At 41.7% G+C, this 19,297-nt stretch overlaps 1 protein-coding gene across 2 annotated transcripts in view; it reads left to right on the top strand.

The window, feature by feature from the left end:
- Positions 1 to 19,297, top strand: part of LOC311142876 (kelch-like protein 13) — a 95,549-nt gene that overhangs the window by 45,640 nt on the left and 30,612 nt on the right. For both annotated transcript variants that reach the window (XM_084178580.1, XM_084178581.1), the window contains exons 3-4: positions 11,584 to 11,725; positions 14,610 to 14,742. In XM_084178580.1, coding sequence (XP_084034706.1) covers positions 11,584 to 11,725; positions 14,610 to 14,742 — 275 coding nt within the window. The remainder of the gene's footprint in view (positions 1 to 11,583; positions 11,726 to 14,609; positions 14,743 to 19,297) is intronic.

Genomic DNA, 19,297 nt, shown 5'->3' with positions numbered 1-19,297 from the left:
CTCCATTCAAGCGTATGATTCTTGCCATGTTCAAGCATCTTATTAATAAAAAAGAAAACTGCCATCCACTACCCACATACGCAGCAGAAGATTTTATATAGGCCTAACTGACTTTGGTGTGTTTATTTGTGTGAAATATACTGTTGTGTGTAGCCTAGTCTGTGCATTTCTGTGTCACATACGGATGTGTTTGTAGCATAGCGCGTCTGTGTGTGTGTTTGGTGTTTTCACTGTAAATCTGCTGTTCATGGATGAAACTTCAGATGACTTCTCTGTTTGTTTGTTTTGTGCTGTTGGTTAGTTTATCTGAGGTTTTTTTATGACTGGGGTGCTCTAGATGTTGTTCTCTTTGTTTCGTTCCGGCAGCCACCAACACTCCTTTGTGGTTTGGACAACCCACTCTCTCCTCGCTGCCTCTCCGACTTACCACCTGACAGGGTAAATGTACCAGTATGATGTGTGTCAGTGTGATTGTTCCCGCTCCTGTAGACATGAATACTCCTCCGCATCTAGTTGTGGTGGTGTTGACCCTGAACAACTGCTATCTAGAGCCCACTAGGCCATCCAGCTCCACCTCCCTGTAGAAACATACCTGATAGTATCAACTGACCCCCTGACTGTCTCATCTAGTTCCATTCCTTGGAGACTCAGCAGTCCTGGATGATCATCATATTGTGTGTTTAACACAGCATTTCCCAAACTAGGAGTCGCGTCCCCATGTGGGATCGCCTGATTTGAAAATGGTCACGAGAGAAACCCTGAAATAAAATAAATAAAATGTGTAGAATTGGACTAAATTAACTTTAAAACATAAATAATTTCTGTTCCGCTGTCAAGAGGAGCTGGGGGGGGGGTTCACTTATCGCATCTGCATGCTGCTTGTTGCGTTCTCCCTGGTGCACTCGTTCTGAATAGTATAATCTAATCTGTTCAAAACAGTGGCAGCATGTGCAGTAGTGGTCATTCGACTTTTGACATGCAAAAGAGAAATAGGTGTATTTATGCTGTTGTTCAAATTCACAGATCGCTTTATATATATTCTCAAAGAAACTACCGGTAGTTCGAAAACTTGGCATCATATTTCTGTCATGCTGCTTTATTGACAACGCCAACCACCTCGTGCCACTGCTGTCAAAACTACTGTTAGACTTTCATATCCCAAATTAAAAAAGTTAACATTGGCTGTTGATTACATTGGGGTCGTATTAAAAATATATATATATATCAAAATGGGGTCGCGGGCCAAAGAAGATTTGGAACCCATGGTTTAACATAACTTATAGCATGTGTTGTAGCTAAATATGGACTGGTTTTTCTTAGTTTTGTGGTGGTAGCCTAGATCTATAAATAGTATTTTCTTTATGTTGGCCTAAATGTCCATTACATTTTTCATTGTAAGTTTGATATATTTTTGCATTACCTGGTTTTTACATGCCGTGTGATGAGAATGAGATTCATAATTATTCTTCCCAGTCTCTCTCGGTCTGATTATTTCAGCCGTGCCTCTCTTTTGAAGTAGAAACCATTGAATCATTATTGAATGCAAAAAGGATTTGATGAGAAGGAGGCCGAAAAGACGTCTTCAGCCCACACAAACAACTGCCCCATTTCTGAAAGAAGTGCATGTCTGCGCTTTCTTTCCCAGTGAGCCTGAATGCATCTGACTGAATAGTTACAACATTAAAGCAGCATTAAACCTGTTCTGCTTCAGGAATTCTCAGGGCAGCTGTATGCTCCATTGTGATTACGAGTGTGGAGACATTTTGGCCATGATGTACAGGTAACAGCCAAAATAATGGACACGAGTAAATGGGGATACAAAGTATAAAGCAGGTGCTTCCACACAGGTGTTGTTCCTGAGTTAATTAAGCAATTAACATCCCATCATGCTTAGGGTCATGTGTAAGAAATGGTGGGCAGGCCCTTATTTTGGCTACCATGGCAATGCCCCCCCGTAGGATGACAATGCCCCCATCCACAGGGCACGAGTGGTCAATGAATGGTTTGATGAGCATGAAATTGATGTAAACCATATGCATAGCTGTCTGTCACCAGATCTCAACCCAATTGATCACTTATGGGAGATTCTGGAGAGGCGCCTGAGACAGCGTTTTCCATCAACAAAACACCAAATGATGGAATTTCATGTGGATGAATGGTGTCGCATTCCTCCAATAGAGTTTCAGACACTTGTAGAATCTATGCCAAGGTGCATTGAAGCTGTGCTGGCCCAACGCCCTATTAAGACACTTTATGTTGGTGTTTCCTTTATTTTGGCAGTAACCTGTGTCTGTGGTCCTGTTCCTTATCTGAGATAACAGCTTTACAGAGAGAGCTCCTCTTCCTCAGAAGTCCTGAAGTTAATATGACCCTCATGGTCAGATAGGGGCCGTGCCCTAATAACCAGTGGAAAACACTGGTCTCCAGTAATTATAGGCCTAATTAAAGTTGCTGTAGTTAACGAGATGTTGCGTTGGTGTTGCATAGAGCAGTAGTTCCCAATCTGTGGGACGGGACCCACTTGTAGGTCAAGGCAGGTGTCCAGGTGGGTCGCGGGATGCATTTTTTGTGCATAAAAATAATGTATGTTTGCCCACTGACAAAGACATGATCAGTCTATAATTTTTATGGTAGGTTTATTTGAACAGTGAGAGACAGAATAACAACAAAATAATCCAGAGAAACGCATGTAAAAAAATATATAAATTGATTTGCATTTTAATGAGGGAAATAAGTATTTGACCCCTCTGCAAAACATGACTTAGTACTTGGTGGCAAAACCCTTGTTGGCAATCACAGAGGTCAGACATTTCTTATTGTTGGCCACCAGGTTTGCACACATCTCAGGAGGGATTTTGTTCCACTCCTCTTTGCAGATCTTCTCCAAGTCATTAAGGTTTCGAGGCTGACGTTTGGCAACTCGAACCTTCAGCTCCCTCCACAGATTTTCTATGGGATTAAGGTCTGGAGACTGGCTAGGCCACTCCAGGACCTTAATGTGCTTCTTCTTGAGCCACTCCTTTGTTGCCTTGGCCGTGTGTTTTGGGTCATTGTCATGTTGGAATACCCATCCACGACCCATTTTCAATGCCCTGGCTGAGGGAAGGAGGTTCTCACCCAAGATTTGACGGTACATGGCCCTGTCCATCGTCCCGGTGATGTCCCGGTGATGTGAAGTTGTCCTGTCCCCTTAGCAGAAAAACACCCCCAAAGCATAATGTTTCCACCTCCATGTTTGACGGTGGGGATGGTGTTCTTGGGGTCATAGGCAGCATTCCTCCTCCTCCAAACACAGCGAGTTGAGTTGATGCCAAAGAGCTCAATTTTGGTCTCATCTGACCACAACACTTTCACCCAGTTCTCCTCTGAATCATTCAGATGTTCATTGGCAAACTTCAGACGGGCCTGTATATGTGCTTTCTTGAGCAGGGGGACCTTGCGGGCGCTGCAGGATTTCAGTCCTTCACGGCGTAGTGTGTTACCAATTGTTTTCTTGGTAACTATGGTCCCAGCTGCCTTGAGATCATTGACAAGATCCTCCCATGTAGTTCTGGGCTGATTCCTCACCGTTCTCATGATCATTGCAACTCCATGAGGTGAGATCTTGCATGGAGCCCCAGGCCGAGGGAGATTGACAGTTATTTTGTGGTTCTTCCATTTGTGAATAATCGCACCAACTGTTGTCACCTTCTCACCAAGCTGGTTGGCGATGGTCTTGTAGCCCATTCCAGCCTTGTGTAGGTCTACAATCTTGACCCTGACGTCCTTGGAGAGCTCTTTGGTCTTGGCCATGGTGGAGAGTTTGGAATCTGATTGATTGATTGATTGCTTCTGTGGACAGGTGTCTTTTATACAGGTAACAAGCTGAGATTAGGAGCACTCCCTTTAAGAGTGTGCTCCTAATCTCAGCTCGTTACCTGTATAAAAGACACCTGGGAGCCAGAAATCTTTCTGATTGAGAGGGGGTCAAATACTTATTTCCCTAATTAAAATGCAAATCAATTTATAACATTTTTGACATGCGTTTTTCTGGATTTTTTTGTTGTTATTCTGTCTCTCACTGTTCAAGTAAACCTACCATTTAAAATTATAGACTGATCATTTCTTTGTCAGTGGGCAAATGTACAAAATCAGCAGGGATCAAATACTTTTTTCCCTTACTGTATATATTATTATTATTTCTGTATAATTTTTATATATATATACAGTGCATTCGAAAAGTATTCAGACCCCTTGACTTTTTCCAAATTGTCTTACTTTACAGCCTTATTCTGAAATGGAATAAATTGTTTTTTTTCCCTCATCAATCTACACACAATACCCCATAATGACAAAGCAAAAACAGGTTTTTAGAATTGTTAGCAAATGTATTAAAAATGAAAAAACAGAAGTATTACATTTACATACAGTCAGGTCCATAACTATTTGGACATTGACCAAGTTATTGGACAGTGTAAGAATTACAGCACTTTTTATATGTGGTCCCCCCCTTTTTAATGGACCAAAGGTAATTGGACAATTGGCTGCTCAGCTGTTCCATGGCCAGGTGTGTGTTATTCCCTCATTAGTTCATTTACAAGTAAGCAGTTAAAAGGTCTAGAGTTAATTCCAAGTGTGGCATTTGCATTTGGAATCTGTTGCTGTTAACCCATAATAAGTCCAAAGAGCTGTCACTGCCAGTGAAGCAAGCCATGATTAGGCTGAAAAATCAAAACAAACCCATCAGAGAGATAGCAAAAGCATTAGGTGTGGCCAAATCAACTATTTGGTACATTCTTAAAAATAAAGAACGCACTGGTGAGCTCAGGAACACCAAAAGGCCCGGAAGACCACGGGAAACAACTGTGGTGGATGATTGAAGAATTATTTCCCTGGTGAAAAAAAAACCCTTCACAACAGTTGGCCAGATCAAAAACACCCTCCAGGAGGTAGGCGTATCTGTGTCAAAGTCAACAATCAAGAGAAGACTTCACCAGAGTAAATACAGAGGGTTTACCACAAGATGTAAACCATTGGTAAGCCTACAAAACAGGAAGACCAGATTAGAGTTTGCCAAAAAACATTTTAAAAAGCCTGTACAGTTCTGGAACAACATCCTATGGACAGATGAGACAAAGATCAACTTGTGCCAGAATGATGGGAAGAGAAGAGTATGGAGAAGGGAAGGAACTGCTCATGATCCGAAGCATACCACCTCATCTGTGAAGCATGGTGGAGGTAGTGTTATGGCGTGGGCATGTATGGCTGCCAATGTATTTATTGATGATGTGACTGCTGACAAAAGCAGCAGGATGAATTCTGAAGTGTTTACGGCTATATTAACTCATTGGATGGCGCTTCACAGTGCAGATGGACAATGACCCAAAGCATACTGCGAAAGCAACCTAATACTTTTTTAAGGCAAAGAAGTGGAATGTTCTGCAATGACCAAGTCAATCACCTGACCTGAATCCAATTGAGCATGCATTTCACTTGCTGAAGGCAAAATGCCCCAAGAACAAGCAGGAACTGAAGACAGCTGCAGTAAAGGCCTGGCAGAGCATCACCAGGAAAGAAACCCAGCATCTGGTGATTTCTATGGGTTCCAGACTTAAGGCAGTCAATGAATGCAAAGGATTTGCAACCAAGTATTAAAACTCACAATTTAATTTATGATTATGTTTGTCCAATTACTTTTGAGCCCCTAAAATTGGGGGACTATGTATAAAAATGGTTGTAATTCCTACACAGTTCATACAATAATTTTGACAAAACCCTTAAATTAAAGATAAAAGTCTACACTTAAAGCACATCTTGATAGTTTCCTTTCAAATCCATTGTGGTGGTGTACAGAGCCAAAATGAAGCAAATTGTGTCACTGTCCAAATACTTATGGACCTGACTGTAAGTATTTAGACCCTTTACTCAGTACTTTGTTGAAGCACCTTTGGCAGCTATTACAGCCTCGAGTCTTCTTGGGTATGATGCTACAAGATTGGCACACCTGTATTTGGGTAGTTTCTCCCATATCTTCTCTGCAGATCCTCTCAAGCTCTGTCAGGTTGGATGGGGAGCGTCGTTGCACAGTTATTTTCAGGTGTCTCCAGAGATGTTCGATCGGGTTCAAGTCCGGGCTCTGGCTGGGCCACTCAAGGACATTCAGAGACTCCTGCGTTGCCTTGGCTGTGTGCTTAGGGTCGTTGTCCTGTTGGAAGGTGAACCTTCGCCCCAGTCTGAGGTCCTGAGCGCTCTGGAGCAGGTTTTCATCAAGGATCTCTCTGTACTTTGCTCCGTTCATCTTTCCCTCGATCCTGACTAGTCTCCCAGTCCCTGCTGCTGAAAAACATCCCCACAGTATGATGCTCCCACCACCATGCTTCACCGTAGGGATGGTGCCAGGTTTCCTCCAGACGTGACGCTTGGCATTCAGGCCAAAGAGTTCAATCTTGGTTTCATCAGATCAGAGAATATTGTTCTTATGGTCTGAGAGTCTTTTAGGTGCCTTTTGGCAAACTTGAAGCGGGCCCTCATGTGCCTTTTACTGAGGAGTGGCTTCTGTCAGGCCACTCTACCATAAAGGCCTGATTGGTGGAGTGCTGCAGAGATGATTGTCCTTCTGGAAGGTTCTCCCATCTCCACAGAGGAACTCTGGAGCTCTGTCAGAGTGACCATCGGGTTATTGGTCACCTCCCTGAACAAGGCCGTTCTTTCCCGATTGCTCAGTTTGGCCAGGTGGCCAGCTCTAGGAAGAGTCTTGGTGGTTCCAAACTTCTTCCATTTAAGAATGATGGAGGCCACTGTGTTCTTGGGGACCTTCAATGCTGCAGACATTTTTTGGTACCCTTCCCCAGATCTGTGCCTCGACACAATCCTGTCTCAGAGCTCTACGGACAATTCCTTCGACCGCATGGCTTGGTTTTTGCTCTGACATGCACTGTCAACTGTGGGACCTTATATAGACCGGTGTGTGCCTTTCCAAATCATGTCCAATCTAATGAATTTACCACAGGTGGACTCCAATCAAGTTGTAGAAACATCTCAAGGATGATCAATGGAAACAGGGTGCACCTGAGCTCAATTTCGAGTCTCATAACAAAGGGTCTGAATACTTATGTAAATGAGGTATTTCTGTTTTTGATTTTTAATACATTTGCAAAAATGTCTAAACCCGTTTTCTCTTTGCCATTATGGGGTATTGTGTGTAGATTGATGAGGACAATTGTTTATTTAATCTATTTTAGAATAAGGCTGTAACATAACAAAATGTTGAAAAAGTCAAGGGGTCTGAATACTTTCCGAATGCACTGTGTGTGTGTGTGTGTGTGTGTGTGTGTGTGTGTGTGTGTGTGTGTGTGTGTGTGTGTGTGTATGTATGTATGTGTATATATATATATATATATATATATATATATATATATATATATATATATATATATATATATATATATATATATATATATATATATATATATATACATACAGTACCAGTCAAAAGATTGGACAAACCTACTCATTCCTCATGAAGTTGGTTGAGAGAATGCCAAGTGTGCAAAGCTGTCATCAAGGCAAAGGGTGGCTTCTTTGAAGAATCTCAAATCTAAAATATACTTTGATTTGTTTAACACTTTTTTGGTTACTACATGATTCCATATGTGTTATTTCATAGTTTTGATGTTTTCACTACTATTCTACATTGTAGATTGTAGTCAAAATAAAGAAAAACCCTGGAATTAGTGGGTGTGTCCAAACTTTTGACTGGTACTTTTGACTGGTACACACACATTTTTGGGAGGGAAAAAATGCTTTCAGTGTAAACTTAAGACTAAACCAAATAGAAAGTATGTAGAAAAGAAACTGGACCTATTTATATTTTTATAATAGCCTAGCTATAGCTCTTTGAGAACAAAAAAAACAAAACAAAAGCCAAACAATGAGGCCCCCCACATTCCTGCAATTTATAGAATTGCAGGAAATTTGCTTTAAAACTGCAAAATGTTCTCTCTGCTGCCAAGATGATATTTTTTTTACTTATTCTTTGGTCTGTGTATGTTTTTTCACCACTCAAACCTTATTATGTGTCACGACTCAAGACACCTCAGTTGGTATGTCACAAAGTAAAAAAGTTTGGGAACCCCTGCCATAGGTCTAAGGCACTGCATCTCAGTGCTTGAGGCGTCACTACAGACCACCTGGTTTGATTCCAGGCTGTATCACAACCGGCCGTGATTGGGAGTCCCATAGGGCGGCGCACAATTGGCCCAGCGTCGTCCGGGTTTGGCCGGTGTAGGCCGTCATGGTAAATAAGAATTTATTCTTAACTGACTTGCCTAGTTAAATAAAGGTACAATTAAAAAAATTATTGAGCACCAGTATTACTTCATCAGGTTCGGCGTGGAGAGCCGAATGTGGCAGAGGAGGAGGTGAGAACACCGCTATGATTGGCCTGAGAGGGGCACCAACCAAAGCAAGTCGTGTCATTCTGTCACAATCCCAATGAGAGCATGGCAAGGTCTTCTGCCTATGGAATATGGAACGGCGTTTGGGTCTTTGCGTGTCAAACAAGATACAAGTCAAATAACACTATTTGACGCGTCAAATAACACTATTTGACACGTCAAATAAGCTTGTTGACCAATCAAGACTTGAAGATAACTGCACGTCACATAATAATTTAACACATTCATTAATTTTTTACGTAGTTATTACACATTGATTACACTATCACTCGTATTTCATATGTCACAACGATTGACGGATACGTATTCTATGATGCTGGTAAAGTTTTGTCTCGCGCACCTGCCGCTGCCGCACGAGTGCAGACACACTTCCCCAAGCTCTGGACAGTGCTGGTCATATAAAAGCTGGCTAGATGATGGATGCAAACAATGTTCTTCCCCAAAAACATAGCAAAACGACATCTGTTTCAGTAGCTATAGTTAGCTAGCTAACTTTCTAGTTAGGTGTCATCATCTAAAATACCCCTAATTTATAAGACGGTTCTTATTTGATTAATGGTGGTCGGACCCACCTATGTGAAGCTAGCCACAGTAAGGATTAGCCACAATAGTGGAATTTGCCTTCAAAATAAAAGTATCTAAATGAAAGTGATGCAAATGAATACAAATAGTGGAATCATGCCATAATAGAATAGATCGTGCTAAACGAGGTTGGAATGTTCTTATATAAATTCAGCAAAATACAATAATTTGTTAATTTGACAAAAATCTGTTGAAGTCACACTGGATGTATTAAGACTTTAGAATTGCATTGGGGGCATACTTATTTCACTGTACATTTTAGTCATTTAGCAGACACTCTTATCCAGAGCGACTTACATGAGCAATTAGGGTTAAGTGGCTTGCTCAAGGGCACATCGACAGATTTTTCACCTAGTCGGTTCGGGGATTAGAACCAGCGACCTTTCGGTTACTGGCACAATGCTCTTAACCACTAAGCTACCTGCCGCCCCATGTACAGCCGTACCTATGGATTGTGGATCAATGACATGGGGTATCAGTCTACTCAGTGACACCAAAATAACATTTGCGTCGTAGCTCTTATTGCGTGACTCTGAAACCACTGAATTGAGCCACATTTATTGCACCAGTCACTATTCCTGAGGAAAAACAATACAACGTGGATGTTTTGGAGTCTGATAACTCTGAGGGGGATGTTGGGAAAAAAGCTATTGGGTACTGAGTAGACTGATACCCCATTTAATTGATACGCAATCCTTAGGTAAAGTTGTACAGTGCAATATGAATGTCAATATGCACAATAGGCTGACTGGGGAGGTGATTTCACAGTCACAGTCCCACGATAAGAGCTACGACGCTAATATTTGCGTAAACTCTTCACAGTTGTGTTCTGTGGGTGTCACCGAGTAGACTGATAACCAATTTCATTGCTCCACATTCCAACCTTGTTTGACATTATTTGGTCTAAATATGGCATGATTCCACCAATTGTAACCTTCTGCATCACTTTGAAAGAGGGACTTTTACTTTGAAGGCGAACCGCAAAGTCCACTATTGTGGCTAATCCTTATTGTGGCTAGCTTCACAACACATAACCCGGTCCGGTCAAGCTTTACTAGCCAGATTAAGCTAGCTGGCTGCTTATAACGTTAGCTTTGGGCAACATGATTAAGTACCTGGCTACCTAGCTAATAGTTACTCACAAGGATTCCTAAATCATTGCTAAAACTATTGAAAATGACTGCAGTTTCTACTGGTCATTGTTTTCAGGCTGGTTGCATTGGTGCTAGCTAGGTAACGTTACCAAACTAGAGCTAGCTAGCTACCCCAGAAGTTGCTAATAACATCAGTATCAAAGATATTTGCCTCTTTTTTTTTTTTTATCCTGTTCGTTTGATCCTGATCTTATTTCAAATGCTCACACAGACGTTTTCCCATTCGGTCAAACAAATATTGCCTTATTACCAACGCGGTATTGTAAACACATCGTTGGTGGCCGATATGCTTTGTTTGCAGACTTTTGTTTGTACAGCTTTGATAGTGCTACTGATTGTAGTGGTGGCGCTTGGCTTGCACGTCGAAATTCAGCACACACAACATTCTATAATAGAATTGTATTATTTGACGTGTCAAATTAAAAGCTTATTTAACTCGTCAAATAGTATCTTTTTTGACACGCAAAGACTCAAACGGCGTTCCATATCTGCAATCAGAATCAGTGATTGCAGTTTCTGAGGCACAGAAGGTTGAGGTTGCATATTTACTGTTATTTGAAGTGTGAGCATTGTAATTGTCAGGTGATGGGAATAGTGTCTTGAGACACAGAGTGACATTTTGGAAAAGTAGCAGGTGACACGCAGGGAGGGGAGAGGCGGGGGATGTTTACTCTTAGCTAGTAGCTACCTTTGCCTTGTAGTTTGACTGCCTGTCCTTACTTCCCTGTATATAAGCACAATTCAGGTGTACGTGTGTGTGAGCGTACTTGTGTATTGTTTGGTGTTCATGTAGACATTATAAGATGCTGGGAAATCATGTTCTATGTGCCTGATTAGGATAACGCAAATGTCTTAGCTAAGCTCTCCCATTGTTGTGCTGTGCAAATGTCTTAGCTCTCCCCTTGTTGTGCTGTGCAAATATCTTAGCTCTCCCCTTGTTGTGCTGTGCAAATATCTTAGCTAAGCTCTCCCCTTGTTGTGCTGTGCAAATGTCTTAGCTCTCCCCTTGTTGTGCTGTGCAAATATCTTAGCTAAGCTCTCCCCTTGTTGTGCTGTGCAAATGTCTTAGCTCTCCCCTTGTTGTGCTGTGCAAATATCTTAGCTAAGCTCTCCCCTTGTTGTGCTGTGCAAATGTCTTAGCTAAACTCTCCCCTTGTTGTGCTGTGCAAATGTCTTAGCTAAACTCTCCCCTTGTTGTGCTTTGTATTTATTTACATTTTCCTAAAACCCCTTTCCTCAGCCTCTGTGCTGTGCATGTAGCATCAGAAATTCTCAAGATTCTCTCATCATGTAGGCTAGTGAATCAATGAGTTGATTTTAATGTAAATCCGTGCTTGTACTGCATGATTGTGAGCTAAACGTCCCTCTCCCTCTTCTCTTTCTCTTTTTCCCTCCCTCTGCCTTCTCTAAAGATCCCTCGTGGAGGACGACGACCCTCACATGAAAGTGTCGCTGGGGTGTGGTGACATGGGCATCTCTGCCCACCTACAGGCTTCAAAAACCGGAAACACTCGTTTCTTTACGAGCAACACGCACAGCTCAGTAGTCCTTCAGGTGAGTAGTAGTGGAGGGATAAAGGAGAGAGACAGAGAGATGGTGCTGCTGAGGAGGATGTACAGATTGATCAACCTCATAAAAGCCATAATGAAATATGCCAGGATGATTTTCATGTTCCTTCAGAAGTCCTGTGATTGATTGAAATGATAGATATACAGGCAGGTCCATAAATATTGGCACCCTTAATAAGGATGAGCAAAAAAGACTGTATAAAGTAATTAAAATACTGAGCTATATTGAATGCTAATGTTGTTGTTGTAAATTATATATATTATTATTTTATACTATTACAATTGCTCAGTGAAAGAGATTTTGTTTAACAAGTAATTAAACAAGATTTCAAAAAGAGAGGGGTCAAAATTATTAGCACCTTTTCTAAAATGTTTTATGAGATTGGAGAACACTTTGGGAGGGATCTTAGACCATTCCTCCATACAGAATCTTTCTAGATCCTTGATATCATGAATCTGCTCTTATGGACTGCCCTCTTCAATTCAAACCACAAGTTTTCAATGGGGTTCAAGTCCGGAGACTGAGATGGCCATTGCAAAACGTAAATTTTTCTGGATCAATTAACCCTTTCTTTGTGGTTTTTGATGTGTGCTTGGGGTTATTGTCTTGCTGGAAGATCCACTTGCGGCCTCCTGGCAGAGGCAACCAGGTTTTTGGTTAAAATGAGATTTTATGGGAAAATGTCTTATTGTTTACACTGCCATTTAAAAAAATCTGTTTTCCATTAAAATGCTAAGACAAATACATACAATTCCACATGAAATCACAATGCAGCTGCAAAGTTTACCAGGAGGCTGACACTTGGCCGCAAGTGGATCTTCCAGTGCACATACAAATCCACAAAGAAATGGTTAATTGACAAAAATAAAACGATTGCAATGGCCATCTCAGTCTCCGGACTTGAACCCCATTGAAAACCTGTGGTTTGAATTGAAGAGGGCAGTCCATAAGAGCAGACAAAGGATATCACGGATCTGGAAAGATTCTGTATGGAGGAATGGTCTAAGATCCCTCCCAACATGTTCTCCAATCTCATAAAACATTTTATAAAAAGGCTGTGTCGTTATCCTCGCAATGGGAGGGTGCTAGAGTAATGAAGATATGCGGTGCCAATACTTTTGACCCTTATCTTAAAAAAAAAAAAAATAGATTACTTGTTAAACAAAATCTCATTACCTGAGCAATTGTATTAATATAAAATAATATAATTTCCCAATTTCTTTTGCATACAATATAGCTCAGTATTTGTATTTATTTTATGCAGTCGTTTTTTGCTCATCTGATAATAATTATGGACCTGACTATGTCTGTATGGCATCTGAAACTTTGCCAGACAAAGGAATGACTAAGGGCCTTTACCCAACTCAAAAAATATCTGAACACAACAAAAAACCACACAAATGGCCCTTAGTTTGTTTCAATCAGGTTTTCTGTTCAAAATTCTATTCTAAAACACATTGCCGGTAACAAAAAGTTGTTCCTGTGCAGATCTTCAACGATGTGCAGCACCAATCATACTCATCTATCTCAAACAATCTCGTCTAGGCTATTTTGTGCAGCTCTTAATCACACTTTGTTTCTCCTTCATGCTTGTAACCTTCAAACACTGCACACATTTCTTCCTTTGATCTATAAACTATTATGGAATTCGTACAATTAATGTCAAACTTTTTATAAGCACATCAGGGTTTAGCCTTCACTATCCCGTTTAAAAACCAACCAACGTTATAAAAATGTGGTCTCCCACTAATCACTGGCACATCTAAAGTCAGGATGCAATGCGCGTGGAGGGCAAAGCACATAAACAATGGAATAAATCAGATCAGGGTCGTGCGTGCGAGCTGTCTAAGAGATAAGACTTGTCTTTCAAACCTATTCGCTGCATTTGATAAGGCGAATGATCAGTGATTCACTGCGGAGGAAGGGAATTATGTTCTAAGATCATTGAAAACTGTTATGTTCTCTACAAAGAGTTGTCAAACTGATATCTTTTATGAAGTTGCATTAAAATAATGGAAATGACTGTTCCCTCTAGTTGAAATGGCCTACTTTTTTCATCGCACTCATAGAACGAGATGTCTTCTGCATATGAGGAGATAAAAAGAAAACGTGATGACAATTGAAATGGAGATTAAATCCTTTATATAATTTATATAGGCTAGCTAGCTGTAATTTGAAGGGGACGAAGGAGCGATGGTAGTGACTCCTGCAGTGCAGACAGACAGTGGCTCAGCGTGTTGGGCTCCAGCTGTTTGATGACGCATCAGTACCAGTGGGCCAGTGAGTCCGGCTCCTTGCCCTGCCTTTTCTGCTTGGCCCATGCCAGTCTCAGTCCACACGTGAAGGTCGTCACAGAGAGAGGGGCCGCCAGGCAGGAGCTGGCAGAAAGCTACTGGACTCATCAATGTGTGACCTGTCCACACTGTGTGTACTCCACAACCTGTCAGTATGATGGAGGTGTGTTGTGTTGTTAGGCAGAGTGCTTCTAAGGTCCCCCTTCAACAGTGTAATAGCCTTTTAACTGGTGAATAGTTTTTATACCTGCTGTTGAAGTGTATTATTGTGTGTTGAAAAAGTTTTAGGGACACATTAATTAAAAATTAATTTTAAAAAAGACACAGCACTGGCTGAAATTATTTGCAGGCAGGTTGTCAAGAAACGGGAACACTTGGGGGGCTGTGTTTTTCTGTTTGTCTTTTCATGTAGTGATTGAGTTAGACTAATCCAGTCTCAGTGTACCAGTCTGGGCAGGCCTTATACCAATGAGGCCATGGTCTGGTTCAGGACAGATGGTCTCTCCACACAGGACACAGAGCAGCTCTCTAACAGGCTGGTCTCTCCTCTTTCTCTCTCTCCCCCTCCCTCCCAGGGATTTGACCAGCTGAGGATAGAGGGATTACTGTGTGATGTCACGCTGGTGGCGGGGGACGGAGACGAAGCCTTCCCAGTGCATCGCGCCATGATGGCCTCCTCCAGCGACTACTTCAAAGCCATGTTCACAGGTAAGCCATTATGCCTCCATCTCTCTCACCGCCTCTCACTGACCCACAGCAGCACGGGATGGGACGTCCGCATACTGTGTTTAATGTTGATTAACAGACTGAGTAATCAGAGGATTTGCCTGCTTGTCACGCGTCCGTCAATCAATCTCTACTCTAGGGCTCTGCAGCTCTGCAGCTGATAGCATTGTGTTGTCTGGTTGTTGCGTAAAATCTCTCTCTGATATGAAAGAGACCCAAAGTGCTCCTTTAAGCACAGCGTGAATCCTCCAGGATTTGAGATGCTGCTTTTTACTTTCCCTGTCATCTTTACATTCTGACAAGCTACCTTACCTTGAATTAGACATGGTCCTTTTCCCCAGGGGTTAAGGTTTTGATTTGCCTTGTGCTTTTTGAAAAATAATAAGGTTTGCTTTTCACAAGATAACACAACTATTGCATTCATCACTGAGGTGGCCCTGAGGTTGTTTAGAAATGTGCTTTCTTTTATTTTACAATACCTGGGAAATCAATTCAGTGATAAGCAACGATATTCCGCTTTTTGTTTCTTATTTTCTGTATTTCTGTTTTTCTGTATTTCATCTTGTTGTAGCTTAGTAACTGCCTCACTGATGACGCAAATATACATTACTTGGATAGATGCAGTGAGAGGAAGACTATCCTTCAACAGTTAGGCAGTTTCATATGTCCTCTTCTTAACAATCCAAAATAGTACAGCCTCAATACCTGTAAGTGGTTATTAAACAGATATTTGGTACAATACCCATTTCAATTAATATATTCAATTTAGCAGACGCATTGGGGGCATACTTATTTCACTGTACATTTTACATTTTAGTCATTTAGCAGACGCTCTTATCCAGAGCGATTTACAGGAGCAATTAGGGTTAAGTGCCTTGCTCAAGGGCACAGCGACAGGTTTTTCACCTAGTCGGCTCGGGGATTAGAACCAGCGACCTTTCGGTTACTGGCACAACGCTCTTAACCACTAAGCTACCTGTCGCCCCATATATAACATGTACCCATGGGCTGCCACTCAAAAATAAAAACTAAAGCAAGAGATACATAGAGTTTAAGTAATAAAAAATTCTGTATAAACAGGAAAAGAAAACGAAAAAGTGGGCCTCCACCCCCAACCTCCCATCCCATTCCCCCAACCCCACCCAGCCAACATGTCTCCATCCAACCACCCCCCTCTCCTGGAAACCATGTTTTCCACCCCTTCCCACCCCCGTTTGTAAGTATGTGTTGGGATTTAGCTGAGGTTATTCTTTACAGAGTCAAGTATATTTGTCCAAGCCTCAATTGTTCCTTGACTAGCACCATTCATTCCCGCTGTCGATAATATTAATGTTAGAACTTCTAATAGTAACTGTATCCACTGGCAAATTGCGAGAGAGTGAGGTGATTGCCATCTTTTTTGCGGCAGTGCTGCCTGCTAGCAGTAGTCATCTCTGATTGATTGAGAGGTTCAAGGAGTGATCATCGTTAAGTAACATAAGATGCAACGCATTTGTAACTTTGCCCCAGAAGCATTTAACTGCAGGGCACTCCCACATCATGTGAAGGAATGTGCCTACCTGATTTAGGGGACACAGTTGGGAGTTGGGGCAAATTTCATCGTAAAGTGTTTCCTTGGTGTTAAATACAGTCTGTGAACAAACTTAAAATGTATAAGTTGATGGTTTGGATTCCTCGTTCTGTTCCAGTTAAATGGTTGTTCAGATTCAATTAGGTCTGTGGATCATACTTTTTTTATAGCTAGCACAGAATATGAGCTTTCCGAAAGTTGTTTATATATTATAGAGATCAGTCCTTTCGGGAGCCCAGATAATTGATTTATAAATTCCATCATTGGATGGTTCTGTAGTTGGGTTCCCCAATGGACTCCATAGCTGACCTAAGTTGTAAATATAGAAAAAAAAGAGTTGCCTGGTAATGCCTATGTATCTTTCAAATCCTGGAATGTTCTCAAACCATTACTGTCCATGATATCGGCAAAGGTACAGATTCCACCTTTGGGGCGATGCAAAAGTCTGCCCTCCAGATCGCAAGGCATTATTGTGAAATATTGGGCATGCCATTTTGATTCCTAGTTACATTGTGTTTCAATTTTGCGCCAAATAGGAATTGGGTGAACGATAATAGGACCAAAGAGTATTTTCCATTGTTTAAGATATATATCAGTAAAAACCACCCTTTTCCAGGGCAATAGGAGACACCATATTTAAGATATGTAATAATGGACGGAGGTTATCAGAGAATAAACGTTTTTTAACAAACCCGCTTTGGTCCGTGTGGACCTGTCTCGAGACGGGACGACAACATTTTTGAAAACAGTTTAATATCTGTATTTATCCAAGATAGGGAGCGATAGTGATAACACTGTGTGGCATCTTTACCTTATTTTTTATAAAAGGGAAATTAGTGCTGTATTCACATCTCTCCCAAATTAACCTTTGTGAATGGCTGTGTTAATTCTTTTGCGCAATAGTGGACCTAATTGACTCCAAGATGTTAAATAGACCAGGTGGTTTGCCTTTATTCATGCTATCCAATGCCCTTTTGAGTTCATTTAGAGAGATTTGTGCTCCCAGCGAGGTGGCTTCCTCTGTTGAGAAAATAGGATTTCTTATTTATTTTGGAAAGGACTTAGTCTGGCTTGGTGTGGATGTACAATCAGAGGTGTACAGTTCTTCATAGAAGCAGGATAATCTTTGATTAATTTGGGTTCTGATTGTAATTCCCCTGTTACATATTCAATTGTCGCTATGTCAGCTAATTGATCAGTACTGCGTATCTTGTTGGCCAGTAAACAACTGGGACGACTACTATGGAAGTAATGGTTAAGTCTAACTTGATGGATGGCAAATTCTGCTCTCTGTCTTATCAATAACTTAAGTTCTGTCTTGACTTTGGAAAGAGTAATAAACTCAGCAAAAAAAGAAATGTCCCTTTTTCAGGACCCTGTCTTTCAAAGATAATTCGTAAAATTCCAAATAACTTCACAGATCTTAATTGTAAAGGGTTTAAACACTGTTTCCCATGCTTGTTCAATGAACCATAAACAATTAATGAACATGCACCTGTGGAATGGTCGTTAAGACACTAACAGCTTACAGACGGTAGGCTATTACGGTCACAGTTATGAAAACTTAGGACACTAAAGAGGCCTTTCTACTGACTCTGAAAAACACCAAAAGAAAGATGCCCAGGATCCCTGCTCATCTGCGTGAACGTGCCTTAGGCATGCTGCAAGGAGGCATGAGGACTGCATATGTGGCCAGGGCAATAAATTGCAATGTCCGTACTGTGAGACGCCTAAGACAGCGCTACAGGGAGACAGGACGTACAGCTGATCGTCCTCGCAGTGGCAGACCACGTGTAACAACATCTACACAGGATCGGTTCATCCGAACATCACACCTGCGGTACAGGCACAGGATGACAACAACAACTGCCGAGTTACACCAGGAACGCACAATCCCTCCATAAGTGCTCAGACTGTCCGCAATAAGCTGAGAGAGGCTGGACTGAGGGCTTTTAGGCCTGTTGTAAGGCAGGTCCTCACCAGACATCACCGGCAACAACGTCGCCTATGGGCACAAACCCACCGTCGCTGGACCAGACAGGAAAGTGCTCTTCACTGACGAGTCACGGTTTTGTCTTACCAGGGGTGATGGTCGGATTTGCGTTTATCATCGAATGAATGAGCATTACACCAAGGCCTATACTCTGGAGCGGGATCGATTTGGAGGTGGAGGGTCCGTCATGGTCTGGGGCGGTGTGTCACAGCATCATCAGACTGAGCTTGTTGTCATTGCAAGCAATCTCAACGCTGTGCATTACAGGGAAGACATCATCCTCCCTCATGTGGTACCATTCCTGCAGGCTCATCCTGACATGACCCTCCAGCATGACAATGGCACCAGCTATACTGCTCGTTCTGTGCGTGATTTTCTGCAAGACAGGAATGTCAGTGTTCTGCCATGGCCAGGGAAGAGCCCGCATCTCAATCCCATTGAGCTCGTCTGGGACGTGTTGTATCGGAGGGTGAGGGCTAGGGCCATTCCCGCCAGAAATGTCCGGGAACTTGCAGGTGCCTTGGTGGAAGAGTGGGGTAACATCTCACAGCAAGAACTGGCAAATCTGGTGGAGTCCATGAGGAGGAGATGCACTGCAGTACTTAATGCAGCTGGTGGCCACACCAGATACTGACTGTTACTTTTGATTTATATTTTTATTGATCATTATGAATTCATTTATTTCCATTTCAAATTGATCAGAGAATGTAGGATTTTGTAGTAAGCGTGGTGGTCAGACAAACTCATGTCAAATTTATATTTTGATTAAAGAAAATAGTTGTAGATAATATTAGGAAATCGATTTGTGAGAATGACATATGCCTGTTTGAGTAGAAAGTGTACTCTTTAGCTTTAGGATTATGTGCTCGCCAGGCATCAATGTGGATGTAATCAGAGATTATATGCTGGAGAGCCTTGGTTGCGTGTCGATTGTAGTTGGTCTTATTAGAATTGTCCTACATGTCCAAAATGTA

This window comes from Coregonus lavaretus, assembly GCF_964263955.1.
Source record: "Coregonus lavaretus genome assembly, chromosome: 15".
Taxonomy (NCBI): domain Eukaryota; kingdom Metazoa; phylum Chordata; class Actinopteri; order Salmoniformes; family Salmonidae; genus Coregonus; species Coregonus lavaretus.
This window is presented reverse-complemented; position numbering and strand designations above follow the sequence as displayed.